This window comes from Blennius ocellaris (assembly GCF_963422515.1).
Source record: "Blennius ocellaris genome assembly, chromosome: 15".
NCBI lineage: Eukaryota > Metazoa > Chordata > Actinopteri > Blenniiformes > Blenniidae > Blennius > Blennius ocellaris.
In genome coordinates, this window is record NC_137664.1 from 1,743,786 (window position 1) to 1,768,823 (window position 25,038).

Below are 25,038 nucleotides of genomic sequence, written 5' to 3' on the forward strand. Positions count from 1 at the left end.
TCATAGATATTGTAAACTTAAAAACATTCCAAATATAATTTCGAGTTAAAAAAAATAAAGGTCTTCCCACTGGTATCCAACATATTTTTTTTTTAAATTAAGAGAAAATCCAGTTCAAGAGGACTGCGTGTCTTTGAGTGAGAACCAGTGTTAAATAAAGATGCCTTTCAATTCTGGCGGCCATTATTATGGGATGGACGACTTAAAAAATGGTGTAAATCTGACGTTGTGCTCCGTTCGTTCATCGTCCAGAAGACGCTTCCTCGTCAGGTGGTTCCTAAAAGGGCAGTCGTCCGTCTCGTCGCCACCAACGTCCATAAATTGAACGAGGCTCCGAAAGGCCAACGGCATCAATTTTACAGGGAAACGACTCGGCGACCTTTCATTTCGTATCGCCGCGCCTTGTAAAAAGGTCACGCTAGCCGAGTCGGCCGCCGCGACCGAGGCTCCGAAGACGAGCTGGGCCACGGCGGAGGACAAAGACGCCTCTTTGTTCCGAAGCTCGGAGGTCCAGGAATTCCTCCCCGGGGTAAACAATGAGCATCTGCAGGAGGGTTAAAACCACCCAGCCGCCTCCATCGTTACCCACAATGCACTCTGGAGACAATGGTCGCCTGTCGCCGGAGCGGCGCTCAGTAGAGCGCACACCTTCGCCAACGTTTGCGGGACCAAGTTCTAAACATTAGATGCTGCACGGATCATGCGACGTGCCCTCGGCGCCGCCATCTTGGATAGGTCTCCCACTCATTCTAAACATAAAGACCCCAGGCTAGAAAAGCCACAAAAACATTCGTAGCGCGCTTGCTAGTCCACGTAGCGACATGAGTAATACCTCGTTTTAAAGCTGAGGAAAGGCTCTGTCCCCCCCTCCCAGTAGTTTTTCCCACGGGATAGAGCTTTTCCTCATATATATATACATATATAAATTAATTTTCCTTAATTACTTCTGCACATTTTCCTCCCTGGTGCCACGAATCCCAGTCCATATTCTTCTGGGGCTTTTATTTTGACAGTCACACCAATAAGAAACCAACTTGCTGCTTCTGTTCACATGACAGAAACCGAGGACGTCCTTCTTATCTGGCGGCCTTGGGAGGGAGGAGGAGTTTCGGGGGCGTTGTGGAGGATGTCTAGACGTGTTGGGGGGGGGGGGGGGGGGCAGCAGCCGGAGTTACTGGATTACCCGCCAAGACAAGGAGTATTTAAATTGTGGGAGGTTGAGCCTCACTCTCTCACCAAGACTGAATGAACCCACCCTCACTCCGGTTCGGATTGTTTTACTCAGCTTTTAATTTGTAGTTCAGCCGTTTTGAATGCACATTTGTTTTATTGCATCGGCTACATCTTTTATCGATTCTATGCAAGCGTGTGACTTGTGCACTTTTCGTGTCTTATTGTGTGTTTGTGCGGAACATTGCAGTCTTATTTTAAATAATATGAACCGATTTCTAGTTGATTTACAGTCGGGGAACCTAAACGATCTTCGAAATCATAAAAAGTCAACAGTTGCTGTTGACTTTTTAGGATTTTGAAGATCGTTTTAGATAATTTTACTGTGTAATTTTACATTTTAAGAGTCACTAGACTCAATTCAGTTCATATTTTAAACTCTTTACGGGGAAACAAAATAAGTTTCATCGTGTAAAACCGATTTCAGATTTTATGGCTTGAAAGAAAAGTCGTGTGATTTATTTTGTGATAAAATAACCGATAGAAGCCTTTTAAAAGACTTTTACACACCTTAAAGGAATCTCACCCGCCTTGAGTCTTTGGGGAAAAAAAAAAACACAAACAAAACAAGGTTTGCAAATCTTTTGTAACCTGTAATTTTATAGAATTTAACAATAGAATCAACGTGTTCCGACGGTTCAGATTCTTCCTCCTACTTCCCGTTCTGCACTTTCCCGGGTTTCTTGCGTCCCGACTTCCACCGCTCACTTCTGAATTTCTTCTGGAAGCTTCCCGCCGCCTGAACCTGGACGGAGGAAACACCGAGACGTTTAACCACGGCGCCTTCGTCCGCCTTTTTCATTCACAAACTCGTCCACTCGCCTTTTTGCGTTTCTGCACAGCTTGTTGCTCCACCTCCATCGCCTCGTCCTCGTCTGTTTGGAAGTCGTCCTCCTCTTCCTCCTCCTCCTCCTCTTCCTCTCCTCTCGCCGTGCTTCCTTCCGTCTGGTTTTTTAACGTGAACATGGAGGCTGAGGAGACGAGGAGGAAAGCGGCGGTCAACGACATAATGATCTTTCTGAGACGCAGCTCCTTGATTTCAGGCGTTGGCGTCTGTTTTTAGAGTAACGGCGCTCGGAGCCACTGAAAAAGCAACTTTTTTGAAAACGCTCCGCCTCAGTCACTGCGTAAAATGCAAATTTTTGGGGGGGAAATGCTCAGTCTCCATGGGAACGGGGAGGAAAACTCAACTTATAGAAAACAGTTTGACTCCATCTCCCTGCAAACAGTGGAGATGCAACTTTTTGAAAATGCCCCCCCCCAACCCCATCTCAGTGGAAACGGGGGGGGAGAAAATGCACATTTTTGGAAAAACGCTTCGTTTCGGTGGAAACTGGATAAAATGGATCTTTTTGAAAATGCCCCAACTCCATCTCTGTGGAAACGGGACAGACGGAATTTTTTTAACAGAAGATTCTGTGTCCATCTCAGAGGAAAACACAACTTAAAAAAAAATAAAAATGCTTCGACTCCGTTTCCATGGAAGCAGCGGAAAACACAACTTTCCCTAAAATACTCAAATCGAGTCTTTGTGGTTTCAAAGCTTCTTTTTTTTTAAAGAAAAACAAACAGGCCCTACAGGTCAACCACGTTTTGCGTTTCTGCCGTGAAAGTTTTTCCCGAAATGTAAATTCCGCCATGCGTGTCATGCAAACGGGGCCGATAACGACCGTGTGGTGGAGGAGAACCAACGCCCAATGAACATCTTTAGGTCTTCACAATAAAAAAAAAAAAAAAAAGAGGAGGAGACTGACGAGGGTAAAGGTCGCTCATGCTGTCGTCTGAATCGCTCTGGTCGTCGCCACTGGACGAAGGCGCCCACACGCCGTTTCCCTGTTTGGAGCTCCGCCCCCTCTCAAACTCCTCCCTGGGCTCTTTGGGCCTTTTCTGTTTCAGCCTGGCAGGAATGAAGTCGACGCCCTGCTTCACACACTCCTCATCTACAGCAGGAAGAAGAAGAAGAAGAAGAAGAAGAAGACCGCCGGGGGTCGGTCATCAGTTTCACTCCGAACACCTCCGGTACGTGCAGACGAGAAGGTGTGCCCACATTTGGCGAGGGCTTTCTTGAAGCGCTTCCCGTTGACGTGTCTGTTGACGTGGTGCGGCTGCCGGTTCAGGTGTCGGAGCGTCAGCTTACAGAAGAGCTGGTTGCTGAAAGACACACGAGAAAAGCCGTCAAAAGTGCAGCTCGGCTCGTCTTAATTCAGTTCATCTTCCGCACAATGGGGCGGCAGGAGGACTTCCTTACGGCTGCTTGGTGCTGGGCACCACGTGCGGCTCATACTGGCTGTAGTTGAACTCCGCCGCGGCGCTCAGCTTCTCGTATTTCTTCCCCTGGATGAACTTCTGCAGCTCCGACAGGTTGCACGGAAACTCGTGGCCGTTCAGGGTACATTTAATCTGGAATGAAGTGCAGCATTGAACGACAGTTGGTCAAGTCAGAAAGCCACTGAAAGAGAGATCATGGGGTAGTTAGCATCACAGTGGAGATTAGGAGTGTATTTTAGCCACAGTTAGCATCACAATGTAGAATATCAGTGTATTTTAGCCACAGTTAGCATCACAGTGTAGATTACGAGTGTATTTTAGCCACAGTTAGCATCACAATGTAGAAAATAAGTGTATTTTAGCCTCATTTAGCATCACAATGTAGAATATGAGTGTATTTTAGCCTCAGTTAGCATCACAATGTAGATTACGAGTGTATTTTACCTACAGTTAGCATCACAATGTAGAATATAAGTGTATTTTAGCCTCATTTAGCATCACAATGGAGAATGAGTGTATTTTAGCCTAATTTAGCATCACAGTGGAGATTAGGAGTGTATTTTAGCCTCAGTTAGCATCACAATGGAGAATATAAGTGTATTTTAGCCTCAGTTAGCATCACAATGCAGAATACAAGTGTATTTTAGCCTCAGTTAGCGTCACAAACCTTCCCATCCGTCAGCTGGAGGAACGGGTGGTTGAGGAGAACCGCTCTCAGGTCCGCAGGAAGCTCGTCCATGGCGAAGAAACGCTCTCAAACGCGGTCGTTCGGAGTTTAATCCAGAGAAAAGCCCCACACGTGGGTTTGACGGGGTGGTCGGAGACGTTTACGCCCCCCAGCGGCGGAACTTCTTCTCTGTTTTCAACGGAGGCTTCCTGACAGCAAAACGCGGCTTACTGCCATCAAGCGGGTAGAAATGGAACTGCACCTTAGTGACAGATTCTTCTTCTGTTCTAAGGGCGGAACTGCAACTAGTGTACTGCCACCTATAGGACATTACGTGCAACATGTCACAGATAGGTGTAATTATATTCTTAACTTTTGAACTGTTATGTTTTCTCCTCTCATCTTTATTTCTCTCTGATTGAAATTAGCTTCTTTTCTTCTGCAGTCTGTCTTAGTCTGGATCACGTGTCTGAATCAGTTATTTTTTTAAGGAACTTAAACGATCTGATCTAAATCAGTTTAAGCTCCTCTACGTTTGAGTCATGTTTAACCGGTTTAATCACGTGACAGCAGTGAGTCAGCTGACCCACGGTCGGCCTCACAGAGAGGAAGTGAAACAGGAGCTCTCACTCTTCTGACGTTCTGTAAAACCAGACGTGTCGTTCTTCACTTCAGCGTCACAAATCCCGAAATAAACCAACGACATTTTATTTGTAGCTCGAAGCTGTTATTTATTAATCCCCCCAAAAAGAAAAAAATGTTTCTTCAATTCGCAGCTGAAGTTTATCGGTATAAAAAAATGTAATAAAATAACGGGATGTTTAGTAAAATACAAGACAGAGTGAGACGTCATCATTTCGACGTGACTCCGCCCACTTCCGGTCAGAAGATAAACCTTGCAGGAGCGTCGAGCGAACAGACAAACCTTCAATTAAAAACATAGAAAATATCAACAAAGCTTTGCTTTTCAAGGGAGGCGATTGTTAATTCTGCTGAATATCAACATTCACTCTTTGACGCTGTTTAGCAATTTAAGCTAACTTGCTGGTTTGTAACGTAAACAACGTTTTTAATTTAGTTTTTAACTCTTGAAGGTGATTTTCTTTTTTTTTTTTTTTTTTTTTTTAGGATTAATTAAATTAGATTTTTTTTATTTTAATTTTTTAAATGTCGGGACCAAACGGAGATCCGAACATTTGTATTGACGATGGAATCATCGACGACGAGGACGAGTTTGAAGGAGAAGGTGAGAGTTCGTTCAATCAATTTGTAGATTTCAGAATAAAAGTTTATATAAAGTGAAAGTGTGAATAAACTGATTTGCAGACGTTCTGGTGTGTTTAGCGACAGTTGATTTTATTATGGAAAAAACTCCATTGTAAGTCATATTTTGTTCATTTGAAATGTATTTATAGTATTTAACTTCTTTAAAAAAAAAAGCTATTATACCAATTAAAATATAGAATATTCGTCCTTGCACTCATTATTTTATTTATCTATTTATATATATTGTTTTAAAAATAAATCAAAGAACATTTCTCAGATTGTAAAGTTAAAAAAAACATGGTAAACTTGATGAGACTCTTTTTAAATAGGCAAAGCAAATTTCTTTATACAATTCAGTGATTAAAGAAAGCATAATAAATAGGTATTTATTTTATTTATCTTGTACTTTTTTTCATTTCAGGCCTGCAACAATTCAGTGTATGTGTACTTATATATATATATATATGTGTGTGTGTGTGCGTGTCTTTTTAAACCTTACTGCTGATATAAATAAATAAATTTGCACAAAATAAATTTATATTTGACTATACATACCTACACACATACTTGTAAACAAAAACATACTTCCTATATCTAATTTACTTACGAGTAGGATGAAGTAAAACACATGTAATCGTACCTCTTGTCCAATATTTGACACTCATCTTATTTAAAGAGCTTCGTATTATAAATATTTCTACTTTTATTTAATAAAATGCATACAGTAAGAATATCAACGACATGATATATGCACCTTTACACACCCACACAAGTAAATAAAACACACTTTGTCCATATAAAGATAATATAATCAGAGCAAAATCGGTTGTTTGATGGATTTCCTGTGCAGGTAAACGTGTTTTGAGTGTCGATGTAAAAGCGGAGCCACAGAGAAAAGCTTTTTTTTCTCTCCCCCCCCCCCCCCCCGACGCCTCCTGACCGCTGCTCCGTCTTCCTCAGAATACGTGGCCATCAACTCCATGCTGGACCAGATCAACTCCTACCTGGACGACCTGGAGGAGAAGAACGACGCGCTGAACGGGAAACTGCACGACCTGATGGAGTCCAACCGCCAGGCGCGCCTGGAGTTCCGGGCTCAGCTGCAGCAGAGGGAGGCGGAGGAGGCGGAGGAGGGGGAAGAGGAGGAGGAGGGGGAGGAAGGTGGAGCCGGGGACTCGTCCTCGTCGTCGCAGGCCGGGAATGAGGACCTGAAGGAGGACGGGGGCTCACAGAGGAGCGAGGCCAGCGCGTAGTTCAGCGGGAAACCCGGGAGGGAAAGATTTCTAAATGGCGTTTCGACCACGACGATGATGATGATGATGATGATGATGATGCTCCTCTCCACCTCTTCCAACACTGAACTGGAACCTATTTATTGACCTCAAGCAACTTTTTCCTCAACACCCGACATCCTCAAGAGTTTCATTCCGACAAATGTGTTGTGACGTAAAAATATATATATTTCTTCCTTTCTGGAAATATACAGAAATATATATATATATATATAAATATAGCACTATATTGAGTCAAATATGTTATTAAATATGCAGAATGGTGTGTTCTGGGAAATTCCCATTTCCCATTTCGAGTTCATTCACCTCCGGATAATATGAAGAACGCCGATTTTAAATCTCTGGAATAAAATCTATATTGTTCCTCAATTTCAACGTCCTCTGGAGTTATTTTCCATCAACGCAGCTGAGAATTTGGAGAATTACCAGTCTGGGAAGTTCCCACTTCCCAGTTGGGGGTTCATTCACGTAACAACTCTACCGGACAGTGTGATGATCTGCTATAAAGTCTTATTATTTAACCATTTCACATTTCTACATCTCTGGATTGATTATCCATTTATACAGGTGGGAATTTGTGTAATTACCAGTTGGGGAAAATCCCACTTCCCAGTTGGGGAACTCTCCACAGTCTGTAGAACCGACATGAAGTCGATATTATTCATCCACTCTTTCATATCCAGAATTATTGCCCATTTATATACCTTGGAATTGTGACAGTTACCAGTTGGGAAAGTCCCACTTCCCAGTTGGAGTTCATTGTCTGGATTTATTAGTCGTTCATGCAGCTGGGAAGTGGGATAATTACTACTTTAGGAAATTCCCATTTCCTAGTTTATATGAATCACATGACAGGAACGGATAATAAGTCTCGCTTTCCCACTGGGAAGTTCCCAGTTTGAATGTGTACAGATGCATTCAGGAAATGGGATGTTTCCCACTTCCCAGCTATTCATAAATGCATATTTCCTCAATTTTTTTTGTAACTATGCTGGATAAACTAATGAAATCTGTCTGTGATGGAGCACCAACACACATTACAAAATATTTACTTTTTTTTTTTCCTTCTGGGAATTTCCGAGTTCGACTTTGTAAATTCCCAATCTAAAGAAATCCTCCTGTAAATAGTGAACAATTTCTCATTTCCACACAGGTTCTAGATTAATCCAACGTACATAAAAAGGCCAAAAAATTCACAAAATTAACTCAAATTTAAAAAAAGGTCACATGATAGAGGTTTGAGATTTCCCAGGCGTCCTGAACGCACCGCGAGAATCAGATCCAGTCCAGTGGATAAGCTGCACTCATCCGCCGATTAGACTTATCGAGCACCGGAGTATTTAAAATCACCTAAAAATAACACGCACTTGTTCTTCTGCTTTATTAACTCCATACTTTTCTCATTTCTTTCTTATAGGGAAGTTGAAATGCGAACAAAACAAACCAAAAAAACCCACTCAGCCGGGGAATTGTCAGACATTTTAATATAAATTAAGATGACTCCCAATCCGAGAAAAAAGAACAAAAAAAAAAAAAAAAACATCCAAAAATACATTAAAACCTTCAGCAGTTAGAAAAACGTCGCCCGTTTGTTCGTCTCGGTGTCAGAAGCTGAATTAAAAAAATACAATAAGAAAACGTTTTGTCGGAAATTATCCACCTTCTCTCTCTCGCCGGAGAGGCCGTCGCCATGGCGACGCCTTTAAAATAGCTCTCCCACGCGGAGGACGAGGAGTTTCTTAGGAGAAGTCTGGTCGGTGGGAAATGTTTTGAAACGGACTTTTGCTTCTATATTCGCCCGGTGAATTTCACACAAAGTGTCGCAAAAAAAAAAAAAAACTCGCAAGACTGTAAAAAGTCTAAAAAGTCTTTAGAATCGATAGATGAGACGTAAATCGAGGGGGTCCGCACTTCTTTATTATTAAAAACAAAACAAAACAAAAAAACATCTCACGTGGCTGTGAAACAGGGTTTTGTTGTTAAATTTAGATTTTTTTTTCTCCCCCACAACTCCTAATCTCACACTCGCACACAAAACAACTTCCTTATTGCAGATGGGAGAAGTTTAGCGACTGACGACCTCAAACAAACCACAACAATGTCAAGAAATAATAATAATAATAATAATAATAATAATAAAACTGAAAACAAAAATGCCCGGGATGGAGGTACGGTCAGATTCAAAATGCAGCATTTGTCAACACCACTCTTGCACTTCCTTTAAAAAAAAAAACTAAAAACTAAAAACAAAAAAAAAAAAAAAAAAACAATCTGCTTGATTATAATCTACATCTCAGCTCGCTTAAAAAAAAAAAAATCATCAGCTACCTGGTTAGGAGGACGTTTCCACTTTTACGCCCAAGTTTTTTAAAAATTATGACAATTATTTATTTAATTATTTATTAACAATCGACTCTCCTGGTGGACGTCTGGAGGAAATGATCAAACGTGAGGAAGAAAAGAAAAGAAAAGAAAAAGTTTACTAATCCGAGGCACATTTTAAATAAATCCAGGAGTGAAATAAAGGTGAAAATCATCACGTCGTCTTCGAAAATAGTGACAGATTCACATATTTCATAGAGTTTTAGCGTCAAGAAGTAGAAGTTTACAATGATTTGTTTAAAAAACAAACAAAAAAAACGGCTGTCAAGGAGCTGAGAGTTTTACTGAAGCTTGTTTGTTCGTCGGATTGGAATTCTGGTTATTGTCCATTAGGTGGTGCTGTTTACCGCCACTGGCTAATATAATATTAAGAAACGGTGTGTGTGTGTGTGTGTGTGTGTGTGTGTGTGTGTGTGTGGTCAGGGGTTGAAATGACCATCAGGGAGTCGATGTTTGAAATATTTCCCCCAGAATCAACCAGCTTCCTCTGCGTAGCGGCGGCGACTCCCCAGCAGGGGGCCTCCGTTCCGGTTTCCCGCCGTTGAAACGAGGCGGTTCCGTGTGTCGTCTTGGGTCTCTGGGGTATCTATTTTTGCTGTTGTTGTTGTTGTGTTGTACCATGAAGCTGCTCTTCCACACGCTCACTTCCTGTCCCGTGGGCGTGGGGTGTGGGTGCTAACCGCGGTTAGCCGTCACGCGCCGCTCAGCGTCTGTTCGCCGCCCGTCCCGACCTGCGTTTCGGCGCCGCTTTGGCCTTCCCGGCGGCGCTTCGTTTCCCGGTGGCGGCGGGGGGTGCCGCCTCCTTCTCTTCCTCCTCCTCGTCTTCGAGGACGGCGGTGGCGGCGGCGGCGGCGGCGGCGGACTCCGACTCGTCCTCCGGCTCCTCGGCCAGATCCTCCAGGAAGGGCACCTGCTCGCCGCGGGCCGGAGCCTCCCGGCTGAACATCTCCTCCACCTCCTCCAGGAGGCTCAAGTCCCGGTAGGTGTCGTCCTGCGAGGGCGGCGCATCCTCCTCCTCCTTCTCCTCCTCCTGCTCTTCCTCTTGGGTTAACGTCTCCAGCGGGTCGAGGGTGTCGCTAGCCTCCAGGGCGTCGGCGTCCGTGTCGTCAGCGGCCGTGGCGTCGGCGGCCATGTCGTCAGCAGCCGTGTCATCCAAAGCCGTGGCGTCCGCGGCCATGTCTTCGGCGGCCGTGTCATCCAAAGCCGCGTCGGCGGCGGCCGTGTCATCCAAAGCCGTGGCGTCCGCGGCCATGTCTTCGGCGGCCGTGTCATCCACAGCCGTGGCATCGGCGGCCATGTCGTCGGCGGCCGTGTCATCCAAAGCCGTGTCGTCGGCGGCCATGTCGTCGGCGGCCGTGTCGTCGGCGAGCGACTCCGCCAGACAGTCGGCGGACGCTTCCGGAGACGCGGCGGCGTCGTCGTCCTTCTGTCCCACCAGCGCCCGGTGCCTCTGAGAAACACCAAGAAACAACAACGTTCCTCAACGGCGACGCTTCGACTTTGAGACGCTAGCGAACGCGACGACGGTCGGATAAAACTCTTTGAAGAAACCAGAGATCAAAGGAAACGTTGATACGCTTTGTGACGCTGAGAAATTTTGCAATAAAGTCCGACTTTGGTTGTTTTTGTTATTCCTTGAACATTTTTGGAGATGAAAAAAAAAAAACCAAAATAAAAGCCCACCTTGAGGTTCTCGAAGTGCTGCAGGGACTTGCAGTGGGTTTGCAGAGCCGACGACTCGAAGTGGTAGAACTTGTCGCAGAGGCCGCAGATGAAACCCGCGACCGGGACTAAAAAACTGGAGCCTGCGGGGGAGGGGGGGACAAAAGACCGTTAAGCATCACCTCATAGGAGCGGGGGTGGAGGTGAGGGTGGAGGTGGGGTTAAAAGGACGGACCGTAGGCGGTGTCGGGGTCGTGCTGCTCGTCGCTCGCCATGTCGTCCAGAGTCACCTCTTTGAGGGACGACCAGACCTCCTGCGTTGACGGGAAAGAGAACTTAACTAAAGCACGTTGTGAGATTAAAAAAAAAAAACTTTTTTTAAAAGCGGTATTAAAGCGGAGCTTTTACCCGTCTGCCTCCCTGACCGCCGTCGCCCTCGGCGTCACTTCCTGCCTCGTCCTCCTCCGGAGAGAAGCCCTCAGTGTCCAGATCGGCCAGCTTGCTCAAGGCCTCGCATCCTTTTTCCTGCAGCTGGAGAAACAAAAAACATATATATATATATATATATACATATACATACGCACACAAGTACGTCTACGCCAAAATAAAATGTCTTCCTTGTACCTTCCGCTTGTGTTCCTGCGACTGCAGATGCTCCAGGAAGGCCTGAGGCGTCTTCAGGTGCTTCTTGCAGACGGCGCAGGAGGAGATGTTGGTGCTGCTGGCGAGCTGAACACACAGGAACAGTCACGACTTTCCCTTTTATCATCACTACCATCATTTTATTTTGAAGGAGTCATATTATGCAGCTTTCCAAACTCTTCCACTTGGTCTCGTTGATCCAGAAACCTCGAATTCAAAGTCAATTGATTTTTCTCCTCCATTAGAATATCGGATCATACGGAGCTGCATTCAGAATCTGCTGTGTCTGTGTGAGCTGGACTGGCTCCGCCCATCTATGGGAAGAGAGGAGGAAGTACTTCCTCTCGTGGCGCCATGTGCCAGAGCAGAGCAGCCTGATTGTGGGAGGAGTCAAGGGGGGGGAGGAGCCTACATGGATTGTGATTGGCTGAACCCCCGATGACATCATATAGGGTTTGATTTCTGATTGGCTGCTTGGAGCAACACATTTTTTTAAAACCTGGGACAAGCCAGAGAGAGAGAGGAGAGACTTTCTCCACCTCTGGGGCGTCGTTCCAGGTCTGGGGACGAGTCTTACTGCTGGAAAACTTTTAGAAAGTGGATTTTGCACAATATGAGCCCCTTCAAAGTCTCCATGCGGCGTAGGGCAGGTTACTTTGTGCTCCATGGTGCGGCGGTGAGCCGCCGCGCTGCCGCTGAAATGTGTGTGACACGTCGGACACAAGCGCTTCGACTCGGACTTCTTCTCTCTGCGGGAAAGGAAACACAACGTTTTTGCTCAGAGGTGTTTTCCCCGAGCAGCTCGTTCACACGACGACGCCGGAGCCAAGACGTCTGGGTTGTTTTTGGGGGGTGTTTTGTTTCCATGGCGACAGTGATCGGGAGTCACTGAAGAATGCAACAGTGTGGCAAGAAGGTAAACGCAACTTATTTGAAAACACTCTCGACTCTTCGGAGGAACAAGGAATTATTTGAAAACTTTCCGACTCTATAGAAATGCAATGAAAATGTTTCCATCGTCATGGAAACGAAGTAAAGCTGAACTTTTTGAAACCGTTCCTACCTAATGAACGTTAAAAGACTTATTTTGTCTGTCGAAGCAAAGGCAAACTTTTTTGAAAACTTTCTGACTGTTTCCACGGCAACAAAGGGATATTCAACTTAAAAAAAAAACTCTACAACTCTGTCTTCATGGTAACGAGGGAAAGTGAAGAATGAATTAATAAAAAAAAAATATTCTGACACCGTCTCTGTGGAAACGAAGGAAAACGCAACTTTTTGAAAGCGTTCGACTGTTCCCATGGCAACAAAGCGAAATGCAACTTAATTTTTTTTTTCTCTGAAATGTTGCATTTCCATGGAAATTAAATGTATTTATTTTTATTTAAATATCCTGATGCCGTCTCTGTGGAAACGAAGGAAAACGCAACTTTTTGAAATAGGCCCGACTCCATTATAAGACGGCGAAAACGTTGATACTGTGCGTAGACGAACGATAACGACGGCGGCGGCTTCCGCATTCAGCGTTTCCATGGAAACGGACGTGGTTTTACAAACATCTGAATGCAAAGTGAAAAAGCAACTAAAAACGAGGCGTTTTCACTTGAAACGTTGTCGTGTGAACGGCCTTCAGGGAACAAACAGCTTCTGAACTCACCCCTGCAGAGATTCCTGCACCCGAGGAAGAAGAGTCACCAGGCAGGCGTTGCTCATGTGCTGAATCTCCATCATCCTCTGCTGGTGGGAAACGCTGTTCATGTGACTCCTGAAGTTCTGTGAACGAGGGAGAGAGGGAGGGAGAGAGAGAGAGAGAGAGAGAGAGAGGGAGGGAGGGAGGGAGGGAGGGAGAGAGAAACAGACAGAGACAGAGAGAGAGAGACATATAGATAGACAGACAGAAATACAGAGAAAGAGAGATAGAGACAGAGCGACAGAGAGAGATAGAGACAGAGAGAAATACAGAGCGAGAGAGACAGAGAGACAGAAATAGAGAGGGAGAGACAGATAGAGAGAGACACAGAGAGAGACAGATAGAGATAGAGACAGAGAAAGATAGAGAGAGACAGAGAGAGGGAGAGAGATAGAGACAGAGAAAGAGAGAGAGACAGAGAGAGGGAGAGAGAGACGGATAGAGAGACAGAGAGAGGGAGAGAGAGACACAGAGAAAGAGAGAGAGACAGAGAGGGAGAGAGAGAGACAGACAGACAGGCAGAGAGAGAGAGATAGACAGACAGAAATAAAGATAGAGAGAGAGACAGAGACAGAGAGAGAGAGAGACAGAGACAGAGAGAGAGAGGGAGAGAGACAGAGAGAGAGGGAGAGAGAGACAGAGAGAGAGAGAGAGAGCGAGAGAGAGACAGATAGAGACAGAGAGACAGACAGATAGAGAGAGAGAGAGAGAGAGAGAGAGAGAGAGGGAGAGAGAGACAGAGAGAGAGAGAGAGACAGAGGAAGAGAGAAAGAGAGAGAGAGCGAGAGAGAGACAGATAGAGACAGAGAGAGAGAGACAGACAGACAGAGAGAGAGAGAGAGAGAGAGAGAGAGAGAGAGAGAGAGAGGGTGTTGGGTCATCCAGCAGTAGGGTCAGTGACTCCGCCCACCAGGTGTTCTGGCGTCTGGACCTACATGCTGGTTGTGGCAGGTGATGCTGCAGAGGTAGCAGTAGAACTTGTTGGCGTCCTCGCCGCCGCCGCCGCCGCCGTCCTCGTCCTGGTTCTCCGGCGACGCCAGGGGAGACTCGTCGGCGGGGAGCACCGCCACCGCCACCACCGCCGTCTGCGGGTCGTCGTCGTCGCCCAGCCTGACGGAGGAGATCTGCACGGTGTGCATTCACAACCATCAGCCATAACATTAAGACCACTGAACCACCGGCCTGTATGAAGAAACATGCCTCATTGATGCAAGAACCGTTGCCAATAACTCTAAATATTAACAATAATACTGACTTTTTCTTTGTTTTAATCTAATCCAGACAGGTGGCTTCTTAGAGAAACACTAGAAAATGAAATAACCTTCAAAATATAGGCTTTTCCAGGTCTCACAATGACGAAAATGCAGTTTAATATCACAATTAACACACTGCACAGACTGAATGGAGGCTTTAAAATGGGCGTGAAACACAAAGCCTATGAGACACAACAGGCCCCGCCCACTAAACAATCAATCAAATCATCAACATTTACAAAAAATAATCAAAGATTTCTATTTAAAATCAACATTTAGACATGTTTTTGGGGGACATTTCACTGTATTTTGCACAAGAAGGTTTCATAAAAATTGGCTTTACGTTCAAATTGCAGTAATTTTCCCACAGGAATTGTTTGGTTTCGTGAAAATACAATATATAAATATATAAATACTCGGACAGAGAAAAACTTTAAGGTTTAAATCCAAAGGTTATTATGGCGAAAAGGAAGCAAAGCCTGGAACACAGAGATCCTCCTCATCACCTCGTCGGCTCTCGTCTCTTCCGCCGTCCCGCCGTCGTCGTGGTCATCCGTTACCGCGGCGACGCCTCCGTCCTCCAGAAGAAAGTCTGAGACACACAAGAGTTCATCCACACTCGGCTCCGGACCTCAGAAACCATCTTTTGTTTCTGTTTCCACTTTGGAGCATCGGCGACTTTTACCTTCAGACTGGACGATGGCGGCGGCGCCGGTCGTCTCGCCGTCTGCGTCCACGTTGGACTGAACCTCCCTGAGAGACAGAGGACGAAACAACGTCTTTGTTAGGACGATCCTGGATACAGGTTGGGGTTTTTTTGCAGGGGAACGCTGGAGGAAGCATGGGGAACCAGTTAACTGGGGGACCAGCTAATCCGAAACACCGGCGGCCCCTCACCCGTCTGTCCTCTGCTTCTTCACTGCTGGTCCATCTTGGTCCTCGTCTGGGATCTCAATGGGGACGTCCTCTCCCGCCACGGCGCCATCTACAGGCAGACAGAGGAGAGCTGGAATTCACCACAAGGCGATGATTTCACAAAACCAAACAGTCGGTTCTGTAAAGCAGTGTTTTTCAACCACACTGGTGTTTCCTCCAGATCTCGTCAGGTGAGCCGTGGGAAATTATCCAAGTTCACATTTTTTTCTAAATAAAATCATTTGCTCTCACAGCCGACAGTGTGTTGCAGAGTAATCATGTATAAATACTCTTCACCACTAGAGGGCAGCACAGAACTTTGCCGGTGAAATGTAAAGTGACAGACGTCAGTGTGGTTAATCTCCACCTCCTGCTACCATCTTGTATCAAAGTACTGTGTCAGTGACAGTGATGGAGAAGTTTTTGAAAAGGAAGAATGTGAACCAGGATCTCAGCTCTTCATCCATCAGGTCCAGGTTTCACACTGAGGGAGGCACTATTAAAAAAAAGTCCTTGCTTTCTGGATTTACTTGATTCCTGTTGATAAAACTTTGATGAGAATGACTTTATATTGTTAATAGAGGCTACAGAGTTTAACATTTCAACATTTCCGGGTGGTGGTGGTGTGACTCCAGATTTTTCCAAACAAAAAAGTGTGTCTTGGCTCAGAAAAGGTTGAAAAACACTGCTGTAGAGGATCAGTAATATCGATCTAAAGCCTATTTTTATGCCAATTTTAGCGGAGAACATAACACCTGGAATAAATCTATAGAATTTTATTTTTATTTATTTATGTCTCTTCTTTATTTTCATGCACCCCCCTTCTAATGTAAACTTTTTTTTTTTTAAATACAATAATAAGAAAACAATTTGAGGTGAATCAGTGTCGACGTGCGAGTAGAAGGAGGTGAAGAAAGCTCCGTTATTCATATTTCGTCGGTTGGCTCTACCTGTCTTGTCCGACGCGTCGGCGCTGTTCGCTGCCGCCCCCGCTGGCTGTTCGCTGGTACTGCCTGCTGCCAGCTGATCGCTGTCCCTCTTCCGGTCGGGCTGGCGAGCTGCAGAGTCCTGCAGGCGACAGAAGACGGGAGTTTAAACTGATGCAATTTCATTAAAAAAAAAAAAAAAAAAAAGAGTTTTTCTCATTACGACGATTCACATTTACTGAGCTGGAGGAAGAAGAAGAGGCGGAGGGCGCCGCGGAGGGGGCGTTGTTGTAGTAGCGGGCGTGCGGGTGGTAGGGCCGGGCGGCCGGGAAGCCCATCATGGGGGACTTCATGGCCATGCCCATGGGCACCGGGCCGAGCAGCGAGGAGCGGGCCCCCGCGGCGAAGAACTGCCTGAACTGCTGACCGGCCATCCCGAAGCTCCGCATGTTACCTGGAGGGAAGGCGGACATCACACGCTTTAAAAACATTAATCAAAAAACAAACAAACAAAAACATAAACAAATATTCTGTGGATCACCCAAGTCTTTAAATATCACGCCAGTCGGAGCAAAGCTGAACTTAAACGCCGCGCAATGGAAAACCGGCAGCAAGCTGGATTTAAAATGTCTCAGATAAATAAAGAATGACGGAATTTATCCGTGTCAAAATACGAAAAACTCTGTCGTTAGCCTCCCTGCAATACCAGCGTCGACCAGCAGGGGGCCGCAGCCCCACGTTTTGGGAACGTGACGCTTTAAAAGCGACAAACTTTCCGTTATGTTCCGGTGTGTAAAACGGGGGCCTGAACTCGCCGCCACGGCGCTGCGTTTCTACGGCAACCAGCGAGTCTGTGTGTACTAAACCTATCCGTTTCGATTCTGTTTACCGTTACCATGGCGACACGAGACCAGACCCGACGACGTCTGGGAGCAGGGAGGAGGTTGAGGTGACTACTTTGTGTTACGTGGTAAAAAAAAAACCCAACAACAAACAAACAAAATAAAAGCTGTGATTCCAACGATACCCTGCATCTGCTGCATCAGTATGGCGCCCTGCAGCATGGGGTTGGGGGCGATGATGGTGGTCTGGGTGGCCTGACACAGGTTGACCATCCTGGGCGGAGGGGCGGTCTGGGGGGGGACGGGCAGCGCTCTGAGGAAGGGAGGCAAACAAACGTGAGTTTCTACAAAAGAACCTGTTAAAATGGGAAATTCACCTGATGAAAACACCTTCGACATTCCACACAGCAGATTGTCATTTAAAGGATATTTTAATCCTTTAACATGATTCTAAAACACCATTTACATGTGAGAATATATGCTAAAATGCATTGTACTGAACAAAACCGCACATTTCCCCACAATTTCTAGCTTAAAAATGTCTAAACAGGGATCAATTTCTCACTGAATTGCTTTGAAAAAAGATTGACAGCCACTAATTATTGAATAATCCAATATTAAGAGCAAGTTTATTTCTTCAACATGAATATTAATCAGGTGAACTGAGAGTTTATCAGAGAAAAACATAAAAAGATGCTGATTATAATGATAATTATAATAAAAGAGTTTATACTCCAGACCAGAGATGGTCTAAAGTATTTAATTCCATTAAAACTTTTTTTTTTAGTGGATAGCACTTTTATTTTGTAGATTGCAATTGATCGTTTTTTTTATTCAAATGTCAGATTCTGTCTTTTTCAATTGGCACGGAAATAATTGATCACAGACGAATAACGAAACACCCTGCAGCCCTGATATTGATAACATTTTATTTATTTGTGTGACAATTTTTTATCAGCTAATGTTGCTCAGCATCATTTAAAAAAAATAAAATTTTGTTTACTCTGCAGGCCACGGTGCCAGACGCCGTAGAGCAAACAATTGTATAGTAACAAATAATAAACACATTTTCATGATTTTGAAATGAAATAATGACAAAGATAACTAGATAATACTGCATTGGAGCAGATGCAGTTTTGAAAAAGGAACCAGTTTACGCAGAAATGACAGAATCGCTAAAAAAAAATAATGGTGCAGTTACCATGTTGGACCACTGGTGGGTGCCGTTGTTTGTTTTTGTCAAGAAGCAGAGAATACTACATTATAAACAATAACAATGGAAGTACACGGACAGGTGACGGTATTAGTTTGTCATTCCGGGACTAGAATAACTATAAAACTACCAAGTTCCAGCAGAATATGAACTCAACGCTCCGAATGTTTACATAAAAGTCGGAGCGTTGTCAAAAAGTTCCGCTTTTGGAAGCAGCTTCCTGTGTCTCCGGGCGCCATTTGTTGTGTAAACAGAGCCAATGCTCAATGAAAGTGTTGTGTTTTTACTTTTACTAGTTTTTACGTCGCGGTGTAACCGGAGTTTCCCAGTGACACCCTGAACCAAAGGGCCACAAATAGGGCCCCCGGGCCTTATGATGCCCAGGTCCCAAAACCCCCCCGCAAATATCCAGTTTTATCCAAAGATATGAATTTGTTAAGACTTTTAAATGAAAAGCGAGAGTTGAGAATGCCACCATATAGCGATTCCTGCGAAATGCGAGCGGGCGTCCGGAGGGCCCGGCCTCGATCCCCGGGCCTCGAGTGCGCGCTCTTACCGGGGCGTCTGGTGGTGATGCGGGACATGGTGGCCCGGGGGCGGCTGCGGCTGCGGCGGGGGAGGAGGCGGAGGCTGCTGCTGCTGGAAGAGCTGCTGGAGCTGCCGGAGGTGCTGGTGGAACTGCTGCTGCTGCTGCTGCTGCTGGTGGTGCTGCTGGTGGTGGTGGATGTGTGGGTTGAACATCACGGGTCCGAGCTAACCGACCACCACCAACCCGCCACCCCCCACACACACACACAACGACCCCGGTGCCGTTGCACCTCACACCGGTACGGTCCGACTGCACGTGGCGCCTGCGTCGATGGCATAGAGGAGAAAGGACAGTGGGGGTTAGAAACGCGGCCGCGGAAGCGGCTGGATGGTGCGCAGCAGCTCAGGCAAACAGGTTCCTGCTCCATGACAACACTTAGCTCCCGCTAGCACGCGAGCTAACAACACTCCCGCGCCGGTTGTGCGCGAGTCCACGTCCCGCCTCGGCCGGATAGGGACGCCGCGAGTTTCGGCGCGAGACGTTCCGTATCCCGCCGTTGTTACGAAAACAGACCGACATGCAACAGATTTAGGTGGCTGGGTCGTTGCTACACCTGCTAAGAGGCTAACGTTAGCCGCCGCTGAATGACCGAACACCGACGGGTTAGCCTAGCCTCTCGGCTAACGCACGGATAATCAATGCTAAGAGCGTTTCAGTGTGTGTTCTAAAAAACAAATATCTTACCTTATTTATCCGTCACTTGGTTGCTATCCGAAGATGCGACGACAACAATAACAATGGATTATTTTCCGAGAGCGATCATTGCACGGAGGTAAATAATCGGTGTCACCGCAGCGGCGCAACACGCATAAAGCCGAAGAAACCCGAAGCAGTGCAGCCTGCGGAGCCTGGCGCCCCCGGGTGGCCGACCGGAGAAGTGGCGTCTGTGTCATCATATTATATTATATTATATTATATTATATTATATTATATTATATTATATTATATTATATTATATTATATTATATTATATTATATTATATTATATTATATTATATTATATTATCATAATGGATAAAATATCTTATAACACTATTGGAAAGTTATTGTTGGTTTATTACATTGACACAAACCGAAATTATCACTATTTGCATGTATTATGTCATTGGGTATTATTGCATTATTGGCTGGACAGAAACCCTGCAACTTATATTTATTACTGTTTAGCCTTGTATATATTTCATTTTACGCATTTCATTTTTTGTTCTGTCTTATTGATATTCTATTCTATTCTATTCTATTCTTATATGTATAAATTATTTTTAAACGACAGATGAATGCAGGAAAACATTTATACCTGGCTGTCATGTTTTGGCTGCACCTGCGGATTAATACATTTCAAAATGATTTTTTCTTTATTAATTCTATTGTATTCTATTCTATTCTTCTAATCTAAATGGTTTTCAGGCAGTGTCACCACCTAGCGGCGCTTTGTGCTTAACTGCAGGGATCTCCTAAGAATAGATTCCCCCTCCTCCTCCCCCTCCTCCTCCTCCTCCTCCTCCTCCTCCAGCTGAGAGGAGAGAGCTGCCTGCCTGCCGGTGGAGGAGAGTCTCTCCTATCGGGTGATCTGATCCACCGGGGAGGATCCGTCCATGAGGTGAAATCAGCCGAGGGGCGAGCCGGACCGACGGGGAGGCGAGCGGAGGAGGGACGCACCGCAACCGAGAGGCGCAACGATTATATATATAGATCTATATTTATTTATTATTTTTAAAAACAACCAAACCAAACCCAGCCAAACCGTCTCTGCTCCAAGCCGGGGAGGCAGATCGTCAGTGTCATCATGGGGAACCGGGGAATGGAGGACCTGATTCCTCTGGTGAACCGCATGCAGGACGCCTTCTCCTCCATCGGGCAGAACGCGAACCTGGACCTGCCGCAGATCGCCGTGGTGGGCGGCCAGAGCGCCGGGAAGAGCTCCGTGCTGGAGAACTTCGTGGGCAAGTAAGTGGCTTTAACGGCCCGGGGGGTGGAGGGAGGGGGGGGGTGGATAGGGGGGGGGGGGGGTACTGCAGGGCGGATGGATGCTGTCGGTGCAACATCACGGTGCAAAGCTTTCACACCTCCCCTCCTCCTCCTCCTCCTCCCCCTCCCTCCCTCTCAATTACACCAAATCCAAACACTTTCTGTGCGTAAAAACGTGTCCGCCGCTCCGCTCCGCTCCGCTCCTCTCTCCCGCACGCGCCGCCACCGGGGCGGGCAGATTATTCGGTTGAGGCCTGGACGACAAATCCCCCGAGAAGTTTATCTGCTGCACGACGCATTCGGGTTCACCTCAGATAACTCCTCTCCACACTCAAGTGTGTGTGTGTGTGTGTGCGTGTGCGTGTGCGTGCGTGCGGACAGATGTGGTCGCTGCTGCTGACAAAGTGCTGATTTCTGCGTCTATAAGGGACCTGCAGGCTCGTGGGGAGGCTGGGGGGTGAAGGGTGAGGGGGAGTGAGGGGGTGTTGTTGACTTCCTGTCGGCTACAGTTACATGCAGACGTGATGTTTCTGTGCCACCAGGCTACCATTTTGTTGAACCACAGGACTTATTTAATACCTTGTTTAATCTCTTAATTAGTCTCCTGCAAAATGCAAAATGAGGTTTTAGTGTTTTTTTTGTTTTTTTGTTTTGTTTTCCATGCGTGAACAGTTTCTCTCTTCACACTCCTACAGCCACAGCTGATGAGGATGATGGTAGAAAACAAAGTGTAGGAGGGGTGTGTGTGTGTGTGTGTGTGTGTGAGGAACAGTGATCTGTTCTGCTGCAGCAGCATGACCTTGCAGGGAGGGACCGAGCCGGCGTCCACCTGAGCTTTGAGCCCTCCCAGCTCAGCTCATCCATCTGTCCACCAGCGCTTTTATAAACGCCGTAAGCTTACGTGTCTCACTTCATTCCTGGGTATCCCCCCCCCCCCCCCGTCATATTATATACATATATATATATATGTGTGTGTGTGATTCGGCAGGATTTCTCCCCCCTCCGGGCCGAGCTCTCAGCTCCGCACGCCGAAACCCCAAGGCCGACAAATATCCTTTATGTCCCCCGAGACCAGGAGCCCAGGTTCCGGACTGACCCGCCGGCCCCGTCCAGGTCTAATATAGTTCACCACATGGCGACTAATCCTCAACTTAACCCGCAGAGAGGCGAGGCAAAGCCACTGTTTACATGTCGGGTGAAATCTGTGCCGCACGCAACGACGCAAAACCTTCCCAGAACGTCACTTAAATGGGAAAATCAATGGAGTTCTTATGCACAACCTGCAGTGTTTTATGTATTTTTGTGTTTTTTTATTTTTGAGAAAACAATTGATGGAGAGCCCCAAGACCTGATATTTTTTTTGTGTTTTTCATAATGAAAGTGAATCAGAACCGTGTATTTTACTGAAAGAAGTAAAAATAAAGGTCACAGGAAGTGAAAATATTGAAACGGTGCAGCAGTGAAAGGGAGCTTCAGCTGAGTTTAGGCTTTTTGCACATGAATATGGATGCACACAGGATTTGACACCTTTTAAAGAGATTTTAGCACCTGAAAAACACTAATTTTCACTTCATTTTGCTGGATTTTCAGCTGCAAGGACACAGTTTTTAGGAGAATTAACTGTATTCTGCGACCAAGGAGGTGAATTGAGATCTTTAGATGAAATAAGTGTTTTTTTGTTGACGTTCAGCTGCATTAATCAGGACACATTGTTTAAAACTGACATAATATTGAAATTGCACTCATCTTTTCTTTAAAACTGTTTATTTATTAAGGTTTTATCCCAAATTATTTAAAGAATTATCGACGTTTCTCTCACATTGTACCGATACCGAGGGTTAGGTACGAGTTATCGGTCGTCATATAATCGGCGTCGGCCCGGTGAATAAAAAAGTGACAGGATATGAATATTAGTGTGACTTCAAAGTAAAGTTTGTTTAAAAAAAAGTTGAGGTGTGAGGAGATTTGTCAAGAGATGACACTGGATTTTCTCAAATTGGTATATTTCATGAATATGAAACGGTAATTTATATATAAAAAAATTAAATGGAAATAACCGGAGAAATATAGTTCAAATTATTATTATTATTTTTTTACTTTTTATTTACCTTTTTTCTTTTCCAGCTTTACATAGAGCGCAATGTGAGACAAGATCAGTAGTGCAAAACACAAACAAAAAAACTAAAATAAAAAACAATATCATTTTTTTTTAAATAAATAATTTTATAAATGTTTTTTTCAAAAAAAAATTTTATTTAAAAAAAAAAAAATAATTTTTATTATAATTTTTAAAAATATTGTTAAAATTCACTGCTATTTTTTCTTCCTTTTTTGGTTTCTACAAAATGTGATTATCTGAGATATTTTTTCAAAGTGAGATTTTTTTTTTCCAATATTGAGACACTGATATTGATAAATATCGGTTATCAGCATCGATCAAAGTTTTCATATCAGTTATACCTACTTGCAATAAAGCTGGAGGGCAAACATTCGCAGCTCAAGATGAAAGGAAGCGGAACACAAAGGACTTTGATCACTATGAAAGTATGAGTTTTGTGCAGCTGAATTGAGCTTAATGTCGCCAGAGGAAAACTGAGTTTTTGACTTTTTACAAAAGTAGTTCGTCGTGTTGAAACAGCCCCGGTGAGCTGCGGGCGTAGTAACCATGGCAACCGCCTGATCACGCCGCTTCGCCCGCATGAGAGAGGGGGGCGGGGCTTGAAGGTTCTTCACACCATCCCTCATCATCCTCCTCCTCCTCTTCCTCCTTTTGTGTTCGTGTTATCAGCCCGACGCAGCAGACGCTCGTACGACACGCCGTGTTTACGGCTTCGTTGATTTCTCCTTTTGTTTTTCCGGCGAATTCCAAAATAGAGTTTCAGTGGCAGATCAGTGAGCAACGAAACCTCAACGTCCCCGTCGAAGACAAACTGAGAGACATTGTATCTTCTTATATCTTATATTTTACATCCTATATATTGTAGTTTACATCTCGTCGATTTATCATTTACGGTTTATTCATCCCACAATATGGACATTTACTCGTTACAGCAGCAAAAAAGGTAAAAAAAAAAAAAAAAGAAGCAAAGTACACAATATACCCTAGGCAAGGCAAGGCAAGGCAAATTTATTTATAGAGCACCATTCAAACACAGGGTAATTCAGAGTGCTTTACAAAGGCATAAGAAATACCTTAATAAAAGAAATACATCAAAGCTTGAAAGAAATGAAAGCATACAAGCATAACAAGTAGAACAAACAAGGTAAAAGATTGATTAAGATAAATTCAATAAGGTAAGTAAAATCCATTGTTTATTCAAAAGCCTGTGAAAGTAAGAATGTTTTAAGTCCTGATTTAAAAGAAGAGGCGTGTGTACAGAGATATACTGAAAAACACGGAGCGCCCTGCGATAAAGCATTTTAGCAACGTACAATAAACCGAGGAGCGAAATACAACTGTAGAAATAAATAAATCAATATGTGCAAAAAAATATTTAGACAGCAAATAAACTAGAATAGGTCGACTCCCGCAGCCGACTTGTTGTGAATAAGTCGGCAAAACCCACACGCTGTTCCCCACGTGGTCGTAATGTTTTTGGCCGATCGGTGTTTGACCTCCGCCTCCAATCAGCTGCTTCCCGATCTGCGGCTGCTCTGGATTCCCAGGAGTCTCGTTATCACGGCGAGTTGCAGTGAAAGCGCTTGTGAAGTGGCAACGGATCCCAAATAACCTGGCTTGAAACCAGTTTCCGTTTGATTTAACGAACATTTACGTCGCCTTTTGGGCTCAGTTCAATTGTCGGTTGACATTTGGATTCCTACGAAACTGAGTTGAGGGGATTCAAATGACGAGGACGGATATTTAGTGTTGTTGCAGTACAACAAAGTGGAAGGTGCAGGCCTCAAGGCGCAATAATAATAATAATAATAATAATAATAATAATAATAAAAGAGGCTTTTAACTCACTTTAATGACTCTTAATTATGTAATTTTGAGTGTTTGCATGGTTGCTTTTTTACCTTGTGCTTGTAGCATTTTGAGATTTTTTTATTTTGTTTTTAAATGAAATGTATTATTTATTTATTATTCACTCTTTATGCAGCAAGTAACCTTGTATAATCACTCCCAGTCTACAAATGACTTTGTCAAAAAAAACCCAACCTAACCATAACAGTATACAAACACACAGCGTTTCTAATTAAAAGCGAATTTTATTTTGTGGAGCACTTTGT

The 25,038-nt window shown here is 44.7% G+C and overlaps 4 protein-coding genes across 5 annotated transcripts in view; 2 read left to right on the top strand and 2 right to left on the bottom strand.

The window, feature by feature from the left end:
* Positions 1–1,829: 1,829 nt before the first annotated feature.
* On the bottom strand, positions 1,830–4,306 carry surf2 (surfeit 2). Its single transcript, XM_080510031.1, has 6 exons — positions 4,166–4,306; positions 3,479–3,630; positions 3,278–3,381; positions 2,985–3,170; positions 2,053–2,201; positions 1,830–1,975 (listed from the first exon to the last, which is right to left on the bottom strand). The coding sequence occupies exons 1-6, from the start codon at positions 4,235–4,237 to the stop codon at positions 1,883–1,885; spliced, it is 756 nt and encodes a 251-aa protein (XP_080366157.1). The 5' UTR covers positions 4,238–4,306; the 3' UTR covers positions 1,830–1,882.
* An 807-nt stretch (positions 4,307–5,113) lies between these two features.
* Positions 5,114–7,092, top strand: bbln (bublin coiled coil protein). Its single transcript, XM_080510032.1, has 2 exons — positions 5,114–5,411; positions 6,392–7,092. The coding sequence occupies exons 1-2, from the start codon at positions 5,333–5,335 to the stop codon at positions 6,682–6,684; spliced, it is 372 nt and encodes a 123-aa protein (XP_080366158.1). The 5' UTR covers positions 5,114–5,332; the 3' UTR covers positions 6,685–7,092.
* A 1,526-nt stretch (positions 7,093–8,618) lies between these two features.
* Positions 8,619–19,655, bottom strand: ciz1a (cdkn1a interacting zinc finger protein 1a). 2 transcript variants are annotated; one of them, XM_080509756.1, is made up of 16 exons: positions 19,522–19,655; positions 18,805–19,099; positions 17,221–17,348; positions 16,433–16,647; positions 16,218–16,335; positions 15,250–15,337; positions 15,038–15,105; positions 14,859–14,944; positions 14,035–14,223; positions 13,067–13,182; positions 12,065–12,158; positions 11,392–11,496; positions 11,176–11,298; positions 11,003–11,081; positions 10,789–10,910; positions 8,619–10,555 (listed from the first exon to the last, which is right to left on the bottom strand). In XM_080509756.1, the coding sequence occupies exons 2-16, from the start codon at positions 18,987–18,989 to the stop codon at positions 9,809–9,811; spliced, it is 2,463 nt and encodes an 820-aa protein (XP_080365882.1). In that variant the 5' UTR covers positions 18,990–19,099; positions 19,522–19,655; the 3' UTR covers positions 8,619–9,808. The 2 variants fall into 2 exon arrangements, with proteins under 2 accessions (XP_080365882.1, XP_080365881.1); XM_080509755.1 differs by having other exon boundaries at positions 16,427–16,647.
* Positions 19,656–20,623: 968 nt separating this feature from the next.
* dnm1a (dynamin 1a) overlaps positions 20,624–25,038 on the top strand; it is a gene marked incomplete at both ends in the record, with an annotated part of 38,307 nt that continues 33,892 nt past the window's right edge. The window contains 1 exon segment of the mRNA XM_080509860.1: positions 20,624–20,784. Within this exon segment, the coding sequence (XP_080365986.1) occupies positions 20,624–20,784 (161 nt within the window).

Bases quoted from the DNA above. Each gene is read 5' to 3' on its own strand.
- ciz1a (XM_080509755.1), bottom strand. From the start codon at position 18,989: ATGTTCAACCCACACATCCACCACCACCAGCAGCACCACCAGCAGCAG. The intron at 17,349-18,804 runs GTAAGAGCGCGC...TCCCTTCCTCAG, and splicing joins CATCACCACCAGACGCCCCG to AGCGCTGCCCGTCCCCCCCC. The intron at 10,556-10,788 runs GTGGGCTTTTAT...GGTGTTTCTCAG, and splicing joins AGCACTTCGAGAACCTCAAG to AGGCACCGGGCGCTGGTGGG.
- bbln (XM_080510032.1), top strand. From the start codon at position 5,333: ATGTCGGGACCAAACGGAGATCCGAACATTTGTATTGACGATGGAATC. The intron at 5,412-6,391 runs GTGAGAGTTCGT...CGTCTTCCTCAG, and splicing joins GGACGAGTTTGAAGGAGAAG to AATACGTGGCCATCAACTCC.
- surf2 (XM_080510031.1), bottom strand. From the start codon at position 4,237: ATGGACGAGCTTCCTGCGGACCTGAGAGCGGTTCTCCTCAACCACCCG. The intron at 3,171-3,277 runs GTGGGCACACCT...TTCCTGCTGTAG, and splicing joins CAAGAAAGCCCTCGCCAAAT to ATGAGGAGTGTGTGAAGCAG. The intron at 2,202-2,984 runs GTCAGTCTCCTC...TCGTCTCCTCAG, and splicing joins CATGAGCGACCTTTACCCTC to CCTCCATGTTCACGTTAAAA.